A 19,687-nucleotide genomic window follows, 5' to 3' on the forward strand; every position below is an offset into this window, starting at 1 on the left:
GGGTTTCGACCGTGGGCTCTCGTACCACCGCTACATGGCACGCCCTGTTAAATCAAATAGAAAAACAGTGAGCATCTCCAACCCATCTCTTTGTATCACTCCGAGGAAGAGAGGGCAACAGCTCTCCTGTGTGTTTTTGCGAGTGTCGAAACCGACGCACGGTGGCGCTAGCAGAGAACTACCGAGGAAGGCTCACGGGCCAGTGAACGCGCCTCAGTTCCTAGATTTCTGATTCGCTCTCTCTCTCTCTCTCTCTCTCTCTGTAGTTACCAATTCGTCATCGCGACGCAAAGCGGTTTGCGAGACGCGGAGCTTCGGAGGATATCCGCTAGAGGAGAATGTGGCGCTAACTTCCATGTGGTATGGCCGCTTCAGCCGGCACTGTGAACAATGGGCATTGATTACACGCAGACATATGTGTAATCTTCTGGCATGGTTGCCCGCCGCGGTGATATAGTGGTTATGGCGCTCGACATGCTGACCCGAAGGTCGCGGGATCGAAGCCCGGCCGCATTTTCGATGGAGGCGAAAATGTTTGAGGCCCGTGTACTTAGATTTAGGTGCACGTTAAAGAGCCCCAGGTGGTGGTCGAATTTTACGGAGCCCTCCACTACGGCGTCTCTCATCATCATATCGTGGTTTTGGGATGTTAAATCCCAGCAGGTTATCGCTGTCTCGCGTGCCTTTCCTTGAACTGTCGCCGCGCGCCCGGCATTTCCTGGTCGTGAACGGCATGCGCGTTTATCAGCGTTACATAACATTCTTGATGGGAAAGTGGCGAGTTCCTAGTTTTCGAAAAAGGAAACTCAATCAAGCAGGACGACGATTATTGTGGCACAAAAGGACACCCTTTTTACTCAATGTTTTGTTAGAGTGTAACAATAATATCTGGGGTTTAACGTCCCAAGACCACGATATGATTATGAGGGACGCCGTAGTGGAGAGCTCCGGAAATTTCGACCACCTGGGTCGAAATTTCAACGTGCACTTAAATCTAAAGTACACTGCCTCGCATTTATGCCTCCATCGAAAATGCGACCGCAAGGCCGGGATTCGATCCCGCGACCTTCGGTTCAGCAGTCGAGCGCCATAACCACTAGACCACAAGAGTGTAGAGTGTATATATGGTTCACACAGCAAGCTCAGGACAGGCTCATCATACAGTGTTATTAATCGTCTAGTGTACGTCACAAGAAAGGCAAGAAACGTCCGTGTCATGTACATTTATGTGCGCGTCATATAACCACCCTACGCTCTAAAGAGAGAGAGGAAAGAAAAAAAAAACGTTAACTCTCTCTTGAGTGTCACGACTCTCCTACGAGGGTATAATGATATCCAAACAGAGTTAACATGTATTTTCAAACAGAGTCATATACTTGACAGAAAATGGTCAAATGACACTTTTTTTTTTCTTAGGGTGCTGGTTGGTTAAAATTAATCAGCAGTATTCCCAGCACTTCGGTGCGTGGCGTAATCGTACCGTGGTTTAGGCACGCAAAAGCCCAGAATTTATTATGATATTTTTCGGCAGCAGTGTTCGAAAGAAGTGCTTGATGGTCACGAATGCCCGTTTGTCCAGCCTGAAGGAACCAAAAAAAAGAAAAACTAAGCGCAACGAAACCGCGTACGCAGGCACACCTGGGCTCGATCACCATAATTTAAGGCTTTTCGCCCCAGTGTTCTCTTTGGAGTACAGCCAAGTTTGTACATTCGGACGCCAGCTGTAAGCAGTGTTTTCTTTTTTTGTGTGCGTTTATCTCGTTTTGTATAGCCCGCATCACGTTTTTATTTATCTTTCCTTTTTTGTTTAGTTTAAGCGTTCGTTCCGTTGCGACTGCCGGCTGCTTCTGTTTGCGTTGGCGCCAGGTGGTCGTCTGCTAGCTTTCGCGCCGTCTGCTTGCCGCATCGCCAGCGCCGCGTAGCGTGGACATCCGACAGCATTGTACAGGCGTAGAGTTTCATAATAGTACACTAGAGCGGAAGCCTGGCGCTAGTGGCTATAGCTGCAACGCCTGACGCTTCAGCCAGCACGGGAGTGATGGCTAGTACATGGATTTGCCTTAAGCTTCTTTCTTTCGGCTGCGTGTGGCTCAGTGTGGCCGGCAGCCGCTTTGTCGCAAGACGAAGTTCAGCAAAAGTTCCGCAGTCCCGCTCCACCACCTTGACCCTTTTTAGGCTCACTAATTTAAATCAGCTCACGAGGTTTGCAACGAGCCGTTCTTGTATCCAAAACAAAGGTCAAAAGACAAAATTGACAAAGCACAAGTGCGTCCGCAGCCGCAAGCACGAATACTAATTCATGTCCTTCCCTTAATTCCCATGGTGGCTGAACGATCGCAGCACCACAGTTTCCCCTTAGTGATGTCGTAGGAAACTATGGGAGGTGTGCACTGACGTCACCGGGGTCGCCACGCTGTAATACAGCCAGCGCGATGGAAAGCTACGCACACTCAAGTATCACACTGGAAGTTGCGAATGAGACGACAAAACGGCCCACGTATCGTGATACGAACATTTCGTGACATCATCGAGGTCGCCACAGGCAGCACGGTGAAAAGCTGAGCCTCAGCTAGCTTGATTCACCTCGCTCCAGCAGCAACTCTGGAAGCTGCGAATAGGGAAAGATCATGGGAAAGATGGCGCGCGTTACGTTATACGAACAGTTCTTTTTGATACATCTCGCGTGACGTCACGGATGCAACTTTCTAACGCATCGGTACTACAACATGGCGGCTACGATTGCGTGAACGCAGCATATCTACCACGGGCTGCCTGCTTCAATGGCCTAAGCCGGAACGTTACTGGGCCCTGTGTCAGAAGGACGACTGAACCTGCGTGTCATGTGATACGATTAACGTGACGCCACGAACCCAGCTTCCAACCATGCTGGTACAACAAACGTTACAACATAGTCTAGTAACGTTGGGTATACAACGACATGGCGGCTTCAGTGATGTCAGTGCGAGCCCTCTTGACGCTTCCAGCGCAAGTCTCAAAATCGTATGTAGTTTCCTTCCAAAATTAGCGCGGAGAACTCTTGATTCTGCAATCGTTTCAGCTGTGCCTTGGAAGTGTGACATGTCAGTTACAGTTTCCGGTCCACCAGCAAGTCACTGTGACTTCACTGGCCGGGAAGTGCGTTTGTTTGTGTCGTCTGCTTCACAGTGACCGTATCCTTGGCTGCCCGCATGTTTGAATGACGTTATACTTTCCCACGCTATCTTCCGACTCGTTTTATTATTCCGTGACCCCGTTGACATTTTATACACTCGGCGTACCGTGTGGATACATGGCTATCAAACAAGGAAACCAAAAACTCGTTAACAGATTTATAACCATTCAATAGACATGCTCGGGCATTTCGATAAAAGCCCATTTTTCGCTTCACAGGGCTATCCATATACACGATGAGCTTACATATGCGTAACCAAGCATTTTGATAGTTTCCGCCTCATTTCCCGTATTAGCTGATTGTAGCTGCGACCCAGGATGACACATTTGTGGAAACAAGCTGCGCAACCACATGATTTGCAGTGTAGTGCAGTGCTCGCGCAGTTTATCATTCTTGGTCATAAGCATAACGCCTGGTTTTTGGGCGGATCGGCATTTTACGGGTTAAAAAAAAAAAAAGAGGAACCAAAGCGGCGACATATGTGAAGGCTTTCTTCATCTAACATTCGATAACACTACTAGCGGCTGATCTCATCTTCATTTGGGGTCTTTTAGCAAGTTACCTTATTTCCGTGCCGTTCCTCCTTTCTCGCTCGTTGTGCTTTAACCGCTCGCAGATCCAGTGACAGTGGGTCCGCCGAACGACAGGTTTCTCGTTAACATTGCGTAGGCTGAGAGGCAACAAAATGAGGCGTGACGACTCCGCAGTAATTTGTAAAAAAAAAAAGCATTTGTGTTGTTCGGGTGCCTTCACTGGAATTAGGAGCTGCAAAAGCACAACGGGCAAGAAATGATGAGGAGCGGTACGGTATTCCGTAACTTGCTACCGTATACGGCATGGTATAACCGCGTAACCTACCGAAAGAAAGACCCTATTAGCTTTTCTCGAGACGCATGCACCTATTCTCGCAATGGGAGACATATGCGCTGGTCGCCGCCATCTTGGATATCGATTCGCGCGCCCCGGTGTTCCGCCTCCCGCATCCATTGGGCAAACGAAATGGGCCGTTATGCATTTTTGCGCGGACGAACATGATCGTGGCGGCTGTCGAGGAGAAAAGAAAAAAAAGAAGAAATAATAAAGAACCGTGGGAAAAACCAGACCGCCGCGCGCTTTTCTTGCTTGCCGATGCCCGCGTCTGTTTTCACGACAGCGTCGCGCCGTTCCTCCTCCCCGCTTTATTCTTTTTGATGTCGTAGGGCGTGTAGCGAAAAACGCCCCTGCTCTCAATATGCATCACTGGTGTGTGTTCCGTCCTTCGGTAACTACATCGATCGCTGTATTTACCCGGCGCTGCGTAATGGGGGGCGTAGCTAGGATTTTATTTTGCTGTGGCAGGGTGCAAACATTCTGTATGTATGTGTGCTCTTACATGCACATGCACGATGTTGCAAGAAATGGCCAAACATTCTCAATAATAAGGGAAATAGAATATTTGCTTGCTGCCTTCATAATTACTTTTTCTGTGGTAGCAGACTGTGGTAGATGACTTCTGATAGATGATTTCTGTGGTAGATGACTAGAGATATTAATAATGGCAGTGATAAAATAATTTAGATCAGTTAACTTTTTTAATTATGGGAGACAGGCAGTTGGGTCGCATGGGAGAATTCGCGGTTTGCATTTTCCCGTGCTGCCCTCTGCTGTTTTAGTAGGGCTTTGGTAAGGGCTGCCACAACCAGTATTGCCAGAACGAAAGCCTCAGGGATGAAGAGTTATCTCGCGACTTTTTCGCCAGGAAAGGTCACACGAACTGTGCCATCGTGAAAAACGCGTATCAAGGTCCTTCCTGCGGGGAGCCCATTGCCGCTTTGAGATTTCGAGAAAGCGACCTCCGTTAATTATTATGGAGTAATGAAATTTGTCAAAATTCACCAGCAAAACTGAAACAGAAGCGCGGTGAATTTGATTGAAATCCAATATTCCGCAATAACTACCAGAGGCTGCATTGTGGAAAATTTGCGGACGCCACATGAAGACACGAAGGAAGAAGAGAAAGAGAAGAAGAAGAGTTTGTGACGACAGTGCGCGACAAAATACAACAACAACAAAACAAAACACGACAAAACGAAGTCATAACCGCAGTCCAAGTACTACACAGCACCATTCTCTTCCAGCAGTCACAGTTTGACACTGACACACGAAGGAAAAGTTCACAAGGACCGGTGCTGGTCCTCGTGGACATTTCCTTTGTGTCTTCGTGTGGTGTGCGCAAACTTTCCACATTGCAGTCAAACCATTTAGCCCGCCTTTCCGTCTTGTTACCATGGGCCACTTTCGAAATCTCAAAACGGCAATGGATTTTTCACAGGAAGGACTACGATTCTACTATTTGACCCAACCTCCTCTTTCCACTAAATAAAAGGCTAATTAATTTAATTTAATTTATTATGTCCGTTATTGAGGTCTCTAGTGAGCTTTAGATGTCTGCTGCTACAGAAAAAGTAATTAAGAAGGCAACAAGCAAATATTCCATTTCCCTTAATTTTGGTGATTTTTCTTATACATTTCTTGAAACACCCTGTGTGTGTCACCACAAAGACTCTTTGTAACTTCCTGTCATGCGTGAGCATTTTCTTTTTGCCTCCTTACTGTAGATGCGAGTGGAATGCACTACCATTGTCATCGCTGAATGGTAGTGATTCATTTGAATTGATTAATGTCTTATTGTTAACCTAGAAATTGGAATGTGATTGTTTTGTGAATATGTGTACATTGTGTTTTTTATTTCATTGCTTTGTACTATTACCCTTCCTTCCTGGGCCTTGATTATGCTATGCTCATATGCTGTCAGATATGCTGTGCTGGTTCGACACCTCTGCTTTCATATTTAAACATGGGAAACATAAGCATTTTCTGTAAAGCTGAAGGGAGTTCTCATCTGTAGGTAGCTCAGGGAAGCAGCTTCAAATTGATCAGTGGATATTGAAGTTAGACCTCAAGTAACATTTCACTGTTATTTTTTTTGTACAGACGTATGCTTAGTGGGTAGACATCAAGGGGAACAAGGTGTTTTAATTGTTCTTGATGTGGATCTTTGAGCATTATGGGGTTATGTTTTTGAGCAACGTATAGGCTACGGTTATCAATGAAAATGATCTCCCATTCCTTTGGTCTTTTGTGCAGGTACCTCAGCCTGTTTGAGAAGGTGCACTTCCTGGGTGAAGATGCGGACGAGGAGGCCGACCCTGGCACGGAGTCGCGCAGTGGCCGCAAGAGCACTGGCGCGGCGCTGGTCCAGGTGCCCATGTCCTACAACCGGGCACAGCACGACATCCCTGGTGAGTGAGATGGGCTGCTTTGATGCTGCATCATTGCTGAGTGACCATGGTACTCTTGAGTTGAGCATGAGGTGTTGGGTGCAATTCCCAAAGGCAGTGGCCGCATTTAGACGAAGCTTAAATGTAAAAACATTCGCGTACTTGCGCAACAGGACTAGGGCGAGTGTGAACAGAGGACTTAAAGGGACGCTAAAGGCAAATAAAAATTTATGTCAGAGTGAAAGGTCAATGTTTGAGAACGTCTAAAACATCAATATTTTCAATAGCAGTGCTCTAGTAAATGAGAAATTAAGGTAAATGTAGGTCACTATATGCGCCACCAGTGGGACATTCTGGAACAAGCCCAATGACATCAAGAGTGCTGAGTACAAATTATCACTAGTATTCAAGCTACTTAAAGGTAAAAAGGACATTTTGAGCATCGCAAGACGTAATAACATGCTGGTTGTACATTTCTGTTTGATTCATGGAGAAAAGAACTTGACGTTTCAGTGGAGAATGGGTAAAAGTTCCGTTTTCGCAAGGCTGCGCTCCGCTCGCGCAGTCTCGTCTCAGTGGTAGTTTCATTATCGCATACTGCTGCCTGTGCCTTGCACGATCACGAAAGTCGCTCTAACAGAAAGTTCAACAAAATGCCATGTCCATGTGATATTTATTATTGTGTAATGTGCCCTTCAGAGCAGAAACCACAGCGTCGGCTGCCGGGCAGTAAAGGCGGGCAACGTTGGGCAAGGCAAATGCTCTGGCAGGAGGGCTTTCCAGGCACGCGATTTGTAGTGCGCAAACGCTGAACGGACCACTAAAATGGGATTTTCATTCAAAATACGGCATTTCCGTGGCACGAAACAAGCACTACGAGGTTTCTGGGGCACTGTTACAACAATCAACGTTGACTTAACATTTGCCTTTAGTGTCCCTTTAAGCAGCCAGTTTATTGCGTATGAATGTTAGTGAAGCCTGAAGCTTATTCACCTCAGGGCAGAGTGTGAGTGAAAGGGGGTGGGGTGGGTGAACAAACATGGACATGTGCCAGCATTGTGGTGTTGCTTGCTAGATAAGTACATGACTTCCTTGTAATGTAGTCATAGGACATGCGGTTTGCTGGATGTAAAGCACTAGTTATCACAGTGACTGAGTACTTTTCGTAGGCCAGTTACGTAGGCTTCAGTTGCACAGTCTACTTGGAGAGCAGCGACACCAGCCTTCAGAACCAATGTATAATGACAGCGACAACTTTAATTTTGGCTTTCGTCACGTGGATATCTTGCGAATAAACATGTTTCAGTTTGTATGTTGATAGATTTTTCTTACTGCATCTGAGCAATGCTCAGGTTCACAGCATCTATGTAGAGCAGTCTGTAGAAATGAATGAACAATCAATATCTTCAGTGTGTAACAAGTTCCTGGTATTTTCCATGAACTTTTTCTGCTTTGTGTTGCTTTTGGTTGTAGTACGTAGAAATTTTTAAAAACTGAATAATGTAAAGGCAGGTTTGTTCAATAATAGCGCCGTACATCTCATTGTGCTCAACCAACTTGGCCCATACTTCCTTGCGTCGGGAAAATACTTAAAAAACGACAGAGTTAAAGCAACAAGGGGTGCGCAGTAGTAATAAAGAATAAAGTATGAATGGTCACCAACTAGTGCACCAAGTGGTCAATGATGGCGAGCCATCCGTGCTTGACTTGGCTTGCCTGCGTGTGTGCAGAGAGCCAGCGGCTCGTGCTGGGCCTGGCACCCTGCGCGGGCCCGTCGCCGGAGTACAACAAGCTCTGCATGTCCCTCCTGAGCGGCCTGCCCAATGAGGAGGCCCTCACCCTGAATGTGTGCACGCTGCTCTCCAACGAGGGTCGGCACAGCCTCAAGCTGGACCGGATGCCCCGGCTCGTCGACCTCCTGCTCTCCCAGGCGGGGCTCTTCCCGGCAGGTGAGGGGTGTCTCTTGAAAACTTGATTTAATTTACAACTTTGTACATATCGGTAAAATAAAAATACTGTCGTTTTTCCAACTCATTGGTACATATTTGAGGCTTAATGTGTAAACTGTGCGTGCTTCCCTAAAATAAATTGTTACAGCTCCTCCTTTAACTCCTTTGTTCTATGTGTATGCAGAAAACTCCTTGTAGTAACTCCTTTGTTTTTCTTGTACACAGATAAGCCCTTGTGATGACTCTTATTACAGCTCCTCCTTAACTCCTTTGTTCTGCTTGTACGCAGAAAATTCCTCGTAATAACTCCTTTATTTTGCTTTTACACTGATAACTCTTTGTAAGAAGTGTTGTTACAGCTCCTCCTTTAACTCCTTTGTTCTACGTGCATTCAGAAAACTCCTCTAGTAACTCCTTTGTTTTTATTGTACACAGATAAGCCCTTGTGATAACTCTTGTTACAGCTCCTCCTTAACTGCTTTGTTCTGCTTGTACGCAGAAAACTTCTTGTGATAACTCATTCTGATAACTTGTAACAACTCCTCCTTTAACTCCTTTGTTCTGCTTGTATGCTGAAAATTTCTTGTAATAACTCCTTTGGTTTGTTTGTACACAGATAACTCCTTGTAGTAGTAACTCTTGTTACGACTCCCCCTTTAACTCCGTTGTTCTGCTTGTATGTGGAAAACTCCTCGTAATAACTCCTTTGTTCTGCTTATATGCAGAAAACTTCTTGTAATAACTTCTTTTTTTTTTCTTGTACACAGATAACTCCTTGTAATAACTCCGTTGCTTTTTCGCTTGTACGCAGATGACCCGACCTTGCGGCCGATGTTGCTGGAAAGCTGGCAGGGGGTGGAGGGTCGGCGGATGGAGCGTTTCTGGGAGGACAATTTGGATGCAGAGACGATAGCTCTATATAATATTGGCAGAGGTTGGTTACTACTCTTGTCTTGGCTAGTAGTGGCCACGGCTAGTTGTGGCTATTGTCTCGGCTAGTTGTGGCTAGTTGTGGTTTCTGTAGCAGTGGTTAATGTGTTGTGCCTTCTTTCTTTTTCATTGGTTGTTACAGGTAGCAAAGATGAAGAGGACGAGCTTTTTAACTTAAATTATGAAGTAGGAACGCGGAGTATAGAAGGCCAAAGAGTGTTAAGGGTGAGTTTGTTCAAAACTTTGGAATGTTTGAGTGAAATTATTGCATTGCAAGAGTGGCAAGAAGTGGGGGTAACTGAGGAGCTGTAGTTTTTTACTAAGTATAAATATGAATTCTAGGAAAGTACAATAGACTCTCTCTAAACAGAACCTTAAGGGACCGGGAAAATATTATTTGTTTAACAGGAGTGCCATTTACTGAGAGATGAACAGAGGCGCAGAATTTATTTACAAAACAAATCTTATTATACTTAGTTGTTCGAATTAAGCAGCGATTCCGTTTAAGAGGTTTTCGTTTACTGAGAGTCTGGTGTACAAGAGAATGAACTGTTTCATAAGGGGGAACAGAAAGAATTGTAAATCATTTTGTACTGTTAAAGTATTCCATGTAACTTCATTTTTGCTGATGTCGTGGTGATAGGTTGATTATGGTAAAAAGTGAAGAAGGTATGAGGCGCAATTGGCTGTACATCATTGTGAGGTCATCGATTTTGTAACATGTTTTTCGTATTGGTACTGTTGCAGCTCAGGCGTTCTTTGTGGTACTTTATCATTTGCATCCACTTTATTTCAAATCTTTACTGATTAAAAAAAAGGATTTCAAGATGTCTAGCGTATTATTGCTTTATTCATTCAGTAGGCCGTCACATCTGTGCTTGAAAGCTGCTTCATGCTTAACCCTTTCAGGCTCTTTGTGCACAATTGTGTACACCACTTGTTTCTGCTAGTTGTGTCGACTAGTGACGAAGCTAGGGCGAGATCCATTGAGGTTTGGATGAATTGAACCTCCTGTGTAATAAATCTGTGGTCATTTAACTTCATTTTGCTGTGCACTGTTGCATAGAATCAATTTGCTGAAGGCACTACCATGTTCAACAAGTTGTTCATCGTGCCCCTTTGCGCGAGCCACTTCAAAAGTATAGTTTTCCTTTGCTCGAAGTGAGCATAACTGAGAACAAATTTGCGCTATATTTGTAGCCCGAGATTAGATTCTAATTCTGCAGAAACAAAACATGAATGACTTCAGGATAACTAAATATTTAATTCCAATTTAATTCACATACAATACTATAAAGAGCACAAATCAGCGTATTATGACATTATTTTTGCTGCAATAGAATATCGAGTGCCATGAAATAATGCTGGGCAAATTTGACACATTTACAGGCAGTTCTTCATAGGTGGCGTCTGAAAGGGCTAACACTGATGCACATTTTAGAACTTGATTATCAAGAGTTGCATAGCGAAAAACTAAATGTTTGTCTTTTTTGTGGAAGGGGCACTGCGTGGTTACCCTGTGTATTTCAAGGACTTTTGCAATCCCGCATTTCTGCGATTTCTTGCTTTATTTTTACTTAATTAGCTTTGTTGGGGTTTAAATGAGGATTGGCTGGCCTTTCTGCAGATTGCACTGATTTTCCACAACCTCTCGTTCGAAGAGCGCAACGCTGTCATCTTGGCGAAGAACCGGACATTCATCAGGTTTGTTTCTGTAATTTCATTTTGCTTTGTTGAAAACTTTAACGGGTCATGGACTTGGACAAGCGGCTGTGACAGTAATGTCGCGTACCACGCTACAGTGAGGGACTGTGACTGACTGAATGTGTGTGCTGCGTTGTGTGCTGCCTTTCTCTCTCTTTCCTTCTCTCCATCTTTCAATCTCCCCCACTCTGTTTCCATGTGTAGAGTAGCAAACCTGTTGTCCTTGACCGGTTAACCTCCCTGCCTTTCCTTCCCTACTATTTCTTCTTCTTCTTAATGGGTCGTGAACCACCCCTCAGGCTTGGTAACAAACCGCATCCTGCGGAAAGCATACACTGCTGTGAACTGCTCAGCCAAATCTTGCAGTCATGCGCGCCAAGGAGAATTTTCAAGCAGAGCAATGATGAGCTTCCTAAGCAGAGGATTCTGTTGTTGCCCCTGTGTTTGCTTCGATTCTCGCAGGCTCCTGTGACATTGTTAGTTGAAGTGGTCAAGCATTATTGTGTGATGTGCTCGTCTTGCCAGCGTGCTTTCATATAACGGTGACATCTTGCTCATCCTACAGGTTCGTCATGCTGTCCGCCTTGAGCCGTTGGTCTACGTTGCGACAGGTGGCTTTGGATACGATTGGAAACTTGGCTGCCAAGGTGTGTTGTTTTTCCTTAGTTGTTCTAATGCCTGGCCTGTTGTGCTCGCGCTTAAACCTTTGTCATGCGCAATTTTGACATTTAAGCTCTTGCGGGTGATTCTTTCAATGTGGAATATATTAGTTATTCAAACATAATTGCTTTTATTTTAAGTTTGCTGCATAACAAGAAACTCTGCCACTCAGAGTGCATCACTTTGCAAATGCAAACCCCATGTTTTGCTGAAGGTAGGCCGTAGCCAGTTGAAAGTCAGCACTGTGTGTGTGCGTGCGTGCGCACGTCCGTGTTCAGCTGGGCCGTTCAAACTTAACAGGAAAGTCTCACAAATTTACTGCAATCATGCTTGTTCTGGATTTTGCGGTGATGAAACTTTAAAAAATTATCACCAAAATGCATTATGCATTATGCATTCTCATTTCAGATTACTTTTAACACCCCAACAGGTCGCAGTGGATGGTGTAAATTTCTAGACAAAATTTATCTGACCTTCAGTTTGGTGTTTCTTTAAGGATCATGAATTTCAGTCCATACAAACATTTTTCAAGGTCCCAAAAATTTATGCCGTGGAGATTTCATATTGTAATAGTCTCCCAATAACTTCCCGAATTGCCCACACTGGTGGCTTAGCCACGTTGTTGTGCTGCCAAGCACAGGGGCACTGGTTCAGTTATCAATGTCTATCAAAGTACCTGCATGTTAATGACTGCGCAATGCAAAAATAACCATGTATAAATCGATTTAGGTGCACGTTAAAGTACCTCAGGTAGCCATAATTAATCGACAGTCTCTGACTGTGGTTTGGTTTCGCATCATGGTTCGCGTAACATTGCATTGTGGTTTTGGTACGTAAAATTCTCTGAAATTTCTTGCGTCTTGTCTTCCCATGTACACGCAGTTGGTGCTGTACCCCGCGCTGGACGAAGATGAGGACGAGGCTTCGTCCGGCCACCACTGCTACGAGGACCTGGCGGGCGAGCGGCAGCGCTGGTCCTGCTCGCTGCTGCGGCTGACCCGCGAGGGGATCCAGTCGCAGGACCGGTACCTGGTTGTCCGCTGCCTCGACATCCTGGCCCGTCTCTGCCGCCAGGAGCGCAACGCGGAGCCCCTGCTGGCCGCGCTGGACACGCCTCTGTGTCGGCGCGTCTTCGAGCTCCTCACCGTGCACGACCTGATGCTGCTTATCTACGCGCTCGAGGCCCTTTACATGCTCAGCGAGCTCGGCCGCGACGCCTGCGAGCGCATGCTCCTCGTCCACCGGTCCATGGGGATTCTGGTCAGCCTCCTGACGCTGGACCCTCTGGTCTACGGACCGCTCGCCCAGAAGGGGATGAAGCTCATCGAGACCATTGACCCGCTCCTGCCTCCGCCGCAAGTTCCGGCGGCGGCTAACAACCCGGCCGCCACTCCGACATCGCTGCCGATGTCAGCGCCGTTGACTCCATCCATGGTCTCCACTGGCGGAAGCACGGTAGGGATGAACGCGCCGGGAACGACGACGGGCGTGACGGGGACGACAGGGCCTGGACCGGGGGTGGGCCCACCAGCGGTGGGCACCTCTGTGACTGCGGCTACGGGGCTCGCAACGACCGCGGCGCCCCAGAGCGACCCCATGGACACTGAGGCGTTTGCGGGAACGTGGGTGCGCGCCATGTACGAGCCGGCACCACCGGGCTGCATGGTGGCGCGCAACGACATCTACGCGGAGTACGTGACGTTCTGCAGCAAGGCGGGAAGGAAGAGTGTGATCAGCGCGGCGGTGTTTTCCAACTGTGTCAAGTGAGCATTCCTTTGCATTGCATTTCGACCCTTGACTATCGCTTCTTTCATCTTTGTGCGGGTCTTGACTACGATGGCTGTGAGCCAATGTACAGAATTTCAAGAGAGGACGGTGCACTTTCGATCCGAATAGAGTCTTATCGGTACCAAGCTTCTCAGTCGTGATCGGCCCATTTGTGCAAGCTGCAAAAAGGGGTCAGTCACAGTCACGAAATTTGATTCGGATCTGGCTCTGTCGTGATCAAATGCAGTATTAATCACGTTCCTGCGTATGTTGCTGTAACATTATTTTTTTTTTCTTGTTCTCATTTCTCTATATATTTGTACCCCTTCCTATTGCTTTCTAATTATTGTGCATGTTTTAACATTTTATTGCATTACCCACCCAGTGCAATGCCTCTAGGGGCCTGTAAGGTACTTTTAAATAAATAAATAATATGGCTGTGTAAGAGGGGCATGTGCAGCTTTTAGGTTGCTCGCAGATTGCTTTCTTTGTGAGGTGGTGCTGCTCAGTTGCGTTAATTGGTCCTCAGTTTAAACCTGGCTCTGATAGCCATACTTGTTTCGGTGGGTTTCTTGTTTTTTTCATCGAGGTGTTGCTTCATCTTTGCAGAGCGGTGTACACACAGACAGGTCTCCGGCGGGTGGACGGTGCGAACGGCGTTGTGAGCTTTCATCACGACGGCCTCCGCAAGCGGCTCAACCCGTTACCGGTGCCAATTCAAGTGACCAGCTGCCTCAGCATCAGCACACAAGGTGAGGAGGACCTCTAAGATAACCATTGGGCGTCTGGTTTAAGGGGAGACGTGGGTCTTGAAAAAAGTTTTTTTATTAGTTAGGTTAACTGAATGAAATTTAGTACTTTTATTCGGTTTTTTCTGCAGATTACAAATCTTCAAGTAGATTTTTATTATCTGCGTTAGAACAATAGATGCGCAATTTCTGAGAGCATGTTTCTTACAGTACTTTTTGGCAACGTTGCATTGTCAAACACAAAAACAAATTACGAGATTTATAGCGCGGAACTTCTACACAAGGGACAAAGGAACACGACGAGCACAAGCACTATCCAACTAACGTTTAATATCTGCGCTCGCAAATTATGGATTACCAACTAGCCCGAAGCAACGCCTTGCTGAGTTGCAAAAACAAAGTATGTGGCAAGACTGCCAGAGAGCTTGTCTAGCTGATGAGGCTAATTTTATTGTTTTCATCGAGCTTCGAATGTAAAATAAATGCATGCAAATATGAGTGAAAATTTTTTGCTTCATACACTTTATGATTATCGAGCATTATCATTTGGTAAACAACATTATAAGAAAATAAATAGCATCATCGGCTAGATCAGCTTTCTTGCAATCTTTCCACGTACTTTGCTTTTGTGTTTGACGAAAAGAAGTTGCCAAAAATCCCCGTAAGAAATGTGATAGAAAACATTGTAGAAATAGCATATCTTTTGTTCTAATGCAGCTATTAAAAATATGTTCACAGATTTGGAATCTGCAGAAAAAAACGAATAAGTGTATTAAATTTCATTCTGTTCACCCAACTATTAAAAAAAGCCGCCCGCATCTTCCCATGGGGGGAACTCGAGTAAATGCGTCGCAGAGTGGTGGGGGTATCGCGTCATCATCATCAATGACGTGAGATCGGACGTGTTTATACTAAAGGGTCGATGAGAGTTATGGCGACTTGCAGCTCACTTTAATTTTACATGTACGCTGTGAATTTTCATTGTTTAATCACGCACAGGAGAAATCGCACAAAGGCACTACCTTGGAGGTCAAAATCCAGTGCCTATTACACGGGGTGGTCAGTGAACGGTTGTGCAGCGCGAGCGGTCGGTTTTTAAGTCAAGAAACTCACTAGCAGACGCTGCTTGCATTGAACGGTTGTGCAGCGCGAGCGAGGGGGAGGGGACGGGGAGGGGAGGGGGAGAGGCCTGCTGAGGCTTGCTGCCGGTACGAACCGAGCATGCGCAATGGGGGTGTGGACGGCGCCGCCGACGCCACAGGTGCGACTTAAGAAATGCTCCGCAAAACACACTTTTCAAGACCCACATCTCCCCTTAATCGAAGCCCCGCCGCGGTGGTCTAGTGGTTATGGCGCTTGACTGCTGACCCGAAGGTCGCGGGATCAAATCCCGGCCCCGGCGGCTGCATTTTCGGTGGAGGTGAAAATGTTCGAGGCCCGTGTACTTAGATTTAGGTGCACGTTAAAGAACCCCAGGTGGTCGAAATTTCCGGAGCCTCCACTACGGCGTCTCTCATAATCATATCGTGGTTTTGGGACGTTAAACCCCAGATATTATTATCCCCTTAAGCGAAAGTGGGTGTATTGAATTATTCCACTATACACTAGACTCTCAGTGAATGGAAATTCCTTAAAAGGAATAGCTGCTTAAGGGGAGACACTAGTCTCGAAACGAAAAGTTTTATTATTGGAGATATTGTAATGAAATTGGGTGTGTATATGTATTTCTTCCTCCTGTTTTCAAAAATATAATTAGTTTTCATGTACTTCAATTAGTTATCAAATTGTGAGAGCATAAGTGAAATCTAATTAGGTAATTTCTTACGGGTCATTAAGACACTTTCCCTCAGTATTTTTAGGTTCTGTTTAAGATGCAGCTGTAGCCAAAGACCTGCTATGTGGAGCTATGCTATTTATATTGTCACTGAGATATATCATCATATAAGAACTTTCAATTGTATTGACATTGTGTAATCTTGAAATGCAATTAGCTCACATTATTGTTCACAAAATTTCATATGTTCATCTTAGCCACAAAAAAATAGCATAGCTCCACAGTCCTATTTCTTACGAATTCAACGGTATAAAATTTATCAAAATTACCTTACAAAAACATAATGAAAAGATCCGTAAGGCTGGTCAAGTGGCAAAAAATGTGAAGCTGAGAAAATCGCGTTTGAAGATTGACACGCACTGTATAAATTTCTAAAAGGAACCTTTAACCATAAATTTTATTCACATGTTCCCATCTGTTTCCCTTCAAACAAAACAGAAAGTGTCTTGTTCCACCCAAGGAATCATATCTAAAAAAATTTTCCAATGTGCAAAGCATGATCAAAACCCCACCATGACAAGCGGCTGGGGGTTCTGGAAAAGCCATGGGGTATGAGGCTCAGCGACTGGCTGCTCATGTCTTTTCAGTCTTTAGGAAGAACCTTCTAGATGTTAGGCAGCATGTTACCCTGGTAATAGGTTGCTATGCTTGAGAGAATACCTTCAAAGTAGTCCAGGACTGTAATCTCAGTGCACCCGTTTTGTGTCTCCCTTGCAAGAGTCTTTTTTGTGTTGGTGCTCTTCAGATGAGTTGCATTTGCCTTGCGTAAACGCAGAGAGTCTTTTTCTAGGCTGTGGTCCCAGGGCACGCCGAGACAAAAGTTTGAGTAAACAACATGGTCAATTACAAGGCAGTGTAGAGCTCAATGATGCAGCCCCACCTATGTGTGAGCTCCGACCTCGCGTCATCCATGAGCCGTCGAACACAACATCGATGTTCCCTATGGGGTTCAAGGAAGTCTGTATACAGCTCTTTTATTACTGCCACACTAGCAGCTTCACTTTCAGTCGCTGTGTTTTCGAGGCTTTCACTAAACTTTTTATGTGTCCCTGAAACGTCTTGTGGTGCAAGCCTCGGTGCGAAAGGGTCATACACGCACAAAGTCCGAAAGGGCAGTAACACCTTTGCCTATCATCTGTATCCCCTCATGGCCCTCATGTTGACTTCGAAGGGAGTGATGGTGGCAGTTCCGCTCACTCTCGGAGAAGAAAATTGCTTCTTCTCGAAATCCAACTGCTGCAAGAAAAAATAAGCTTACCGCAAGGCCGTACTCCTTGTCCGTTGCCTTCCTCACGCTGATACTTTTTTGCGTCGCATTTGTCGCACTTCGCTTGTGCAAAAAAGTTATTCAAAACTTTCATATCGACGAGCAAAAAATCGGTCCCGGCGTCACCGGTCTGGCACTCCGCGCTTACTCCAAGAAGGTCGAACTTGCGCTGGGTAGCCGACTTTCCAGACAGAACGGTCTTCGTTTGCGCCGATCTCTCAACTCGCTGCGCCTGCTCCGCCGTTGAGTAGTACGCGGCATCAACCCGAAGTGTTTCGCTAGTCGAACTTGGTCCCACGGTGTCGTCAGTTGAAGTTCCCGGCAGGTCCAAAGGGTCCGGCCGCGACTCCAACTCCGCTGCCGACGGTGCACTTGTAGCCGGCGCCTTCTTGTTCCAAGCCCGTTTTTTTACGGCTTCCAAAAGCTCGTTGCGTCGATGGTTTCAGACGAGAGTCTCCAGGCATCTCGATCGCGTGGAAAAACTACCGGCACAAAGTAGAGACACGGTCCGTCGAGAAACACGCACGATCGCAAAAGCAGGCGCACACAAACGGACAGCCACGGCGGAGAACCAAACACAAAGAAAAAAAAAATGACGTGTCGGTCGCGCCAGCCAATGGGAGACTCGGAAAGGCGCGCTTGAAAAGCGCGCCGCGTGAGAGCCCATCAGTGGCCTGAAACGACCTTCAGAAAACCCGGCGACGGCGGCCGTTCTGCTTTGAGCGACGCATGTTGAGATGGCGCAAAATGTGCACAAAGAAAACAGCTTCAAATCTAGCCCAAGATGGCGGCGCTCGGCCCGCTGCAACGCTCATGGCGCGCGCGGGAAGTTCGAACAAATTCGTCCTTTTGGGGCCATTTTAGTGCTGCCGGGGTGCTTTGAAGCCGATTTTATCGCGTTTCCCGACCGAATTTAGCGTTAGCAATTTGAGAGTAGGTGCTCAGAAGTACACACGCCCGAAACTAAGCTTTGCGAAAAATCGATTTTTTGACCATTTTTGACCGTTCCAAGACCCGCGTCTCCCCTTAAATGGCACACCTTCTTCCTATGGGATGGGTTTCAGGTTTGTAGTATTCTGCAATCCTGTTGAACCCTCAGTAAACGGAATTCCTGTTAAACGGAACACATTTTCCTGGTCCCTTCAGGTTCTATTTTACAAGGGCATACTGTATACAGCATAGACCACTTATAACGTAAGTCGCCGGAGTCGCAAATATCCGCACTATAACCAAATCAACATTTTTGAAAGGTTGTACGTGTGCAAAACATGACCAACAGGCAGGCGCGCGATTCCGACTATCGAGGCATGTGACTGGGACGTAAGTTTGCATCTGCTTACATTTGAAAATGTTGAACAGTTAGCGTCTGCGGACCTGCGGTGCCGACATAATGAACTTGGAAAAATTGCGCCGTCACGAGAAGTCGCCGCGGTAACATACTGCGCGTGCGCGATGTCAAGAATGGTGGTGACCGCAAACCACCACTTGAGTGTTTCACACGCACGCACGCATTTTCTTTAAATATGTAAGTCACCCCTTCTAAATGCAACAACTGCAAAATGTTTCATTGACTCGGCACCAAACCGCAACTTCTGTAGTCCGTGGCCGCCAACATGGCAGCTAGCGCTCGTTAGGTCTAGCATGCGCGTTGCAACTTGACATGCCGTCGCGAGAGGCTTGCCCTACGGGTGTAGAAGAGATCGCACTCGCGAGACAAGGGCATCACGCGTGAAACGAAGTTTCAGGTTCGCGGTCGGGAGAACAGCCGCGGCAACTATCCTGAAAAAGTCTTTCAAGCTTGTAAGTCCGCCTGTTGGTGGCAAAGGCGAAAGCTCAATCGCGTCTCAAAGCATTGTTACTTGCGGGGGAATCGAGGTTGCACGTGCGATATCTGCTCTTTACAACAAAGCAACTATTTTCCCGATGGAGACAAACAGCGGTAACGCACCCTTGATGCGGACGCAAGCGCCCGTACGTAGCGGAGCGCGCATGTCAAGCGGCTGAAGAAAAGGGGGCAAAGGCTTCTCCATCGGCCACGCAACCGCTTCCCCTCCTCACACCACGCACCCGCGCAGGGCTGCTGCCTCCCACCGCCATCCCTTTTTTTCTCCCCCCGCTCCTTGTTCGTTCGTTCCGCGTCCCCTCCTCCTTCATAAAGCCGTCGCCGCTCTCTCCCCCGCTGGCACATCTCCGCTGAAAAGCACGCTCGCTCCCTCGCATCTCTGAGAACGTTCTGGCAGCCGCATTATAATTGGTCTTCCATCTCGGGGAACTGCACAATAAGAGGTATGCGTATACATGGAGTTCTATGGGAGGGTAAACGGGAGTCGGAAAAAACCGCATTATAGCCGGTACTGCACTGTAAGAGGTTACGTTAGAAGTGTTCTGAGCTGTA

At 46.5% G+C, this 19,687-nt stretch overlaps 1 protein-coding gene across 3 annotated transcripts in view; it reads left to right on the forward strand.

Moving 5' to 3' along the window:
- The window catches only part of LOC119401505 (AT-rich interactive domain-containing protein 2), a 73,946-nt gene that overhangs the window by 34,902 nt on the left and 19,357 nt on the right, over positions 1-19,687 (forward strand). For all 3 annotated transcript variants that reach the window (XM_037668370.2, XM_037668371.2, XM_049418778.1), the window contains exons 4-11: positions 6,299-6,453; positions 8,163-8,381; positions 9,193-9,315; positions 9,454-9,536; positions 10,939-11,015; positions 11,581-11,662; positions 12,558-13,438; positions 14,052-14,194. In XM_037668370.2, coding sequence (XP_037524298.1) covers positions 6,299-6,453; positions 8,163-8,381; positions 9,193-9,315; positions 9,454-9,536; positions 10,939-11,015; positions 11,581-11,662; positions 12,558-13,438; positions 14,052-14,194 — 1,763 coding nt within the window. The remainder of the gene's footprint in view (positions 1-6,298; positions 6,454-8,162; positions 8,382-9,192; positions 9,316-9,453; positions 9,537-10,938; positions 11,016-11,580; positions 11,663-12,557; positions 13,439-14,051; positions 14,195-19,687) is intronic.

Source organism: Rhipicephalus sanguineus, chromosome 8 (assembly GCF_013339695.2).
Source record: "Rhipicephalus sanguineus isolate Rsan-2018 chromosome 8, BIME_Rsan_1.4, whole genome shotgun sequence".
Lineage (NCBI taxonomy): Eukaryota > Metazoa > Arthropoda > Arachnida > Ixodida > Ixodidae > Rhipicephalus > Rhipicephalus sanguineus.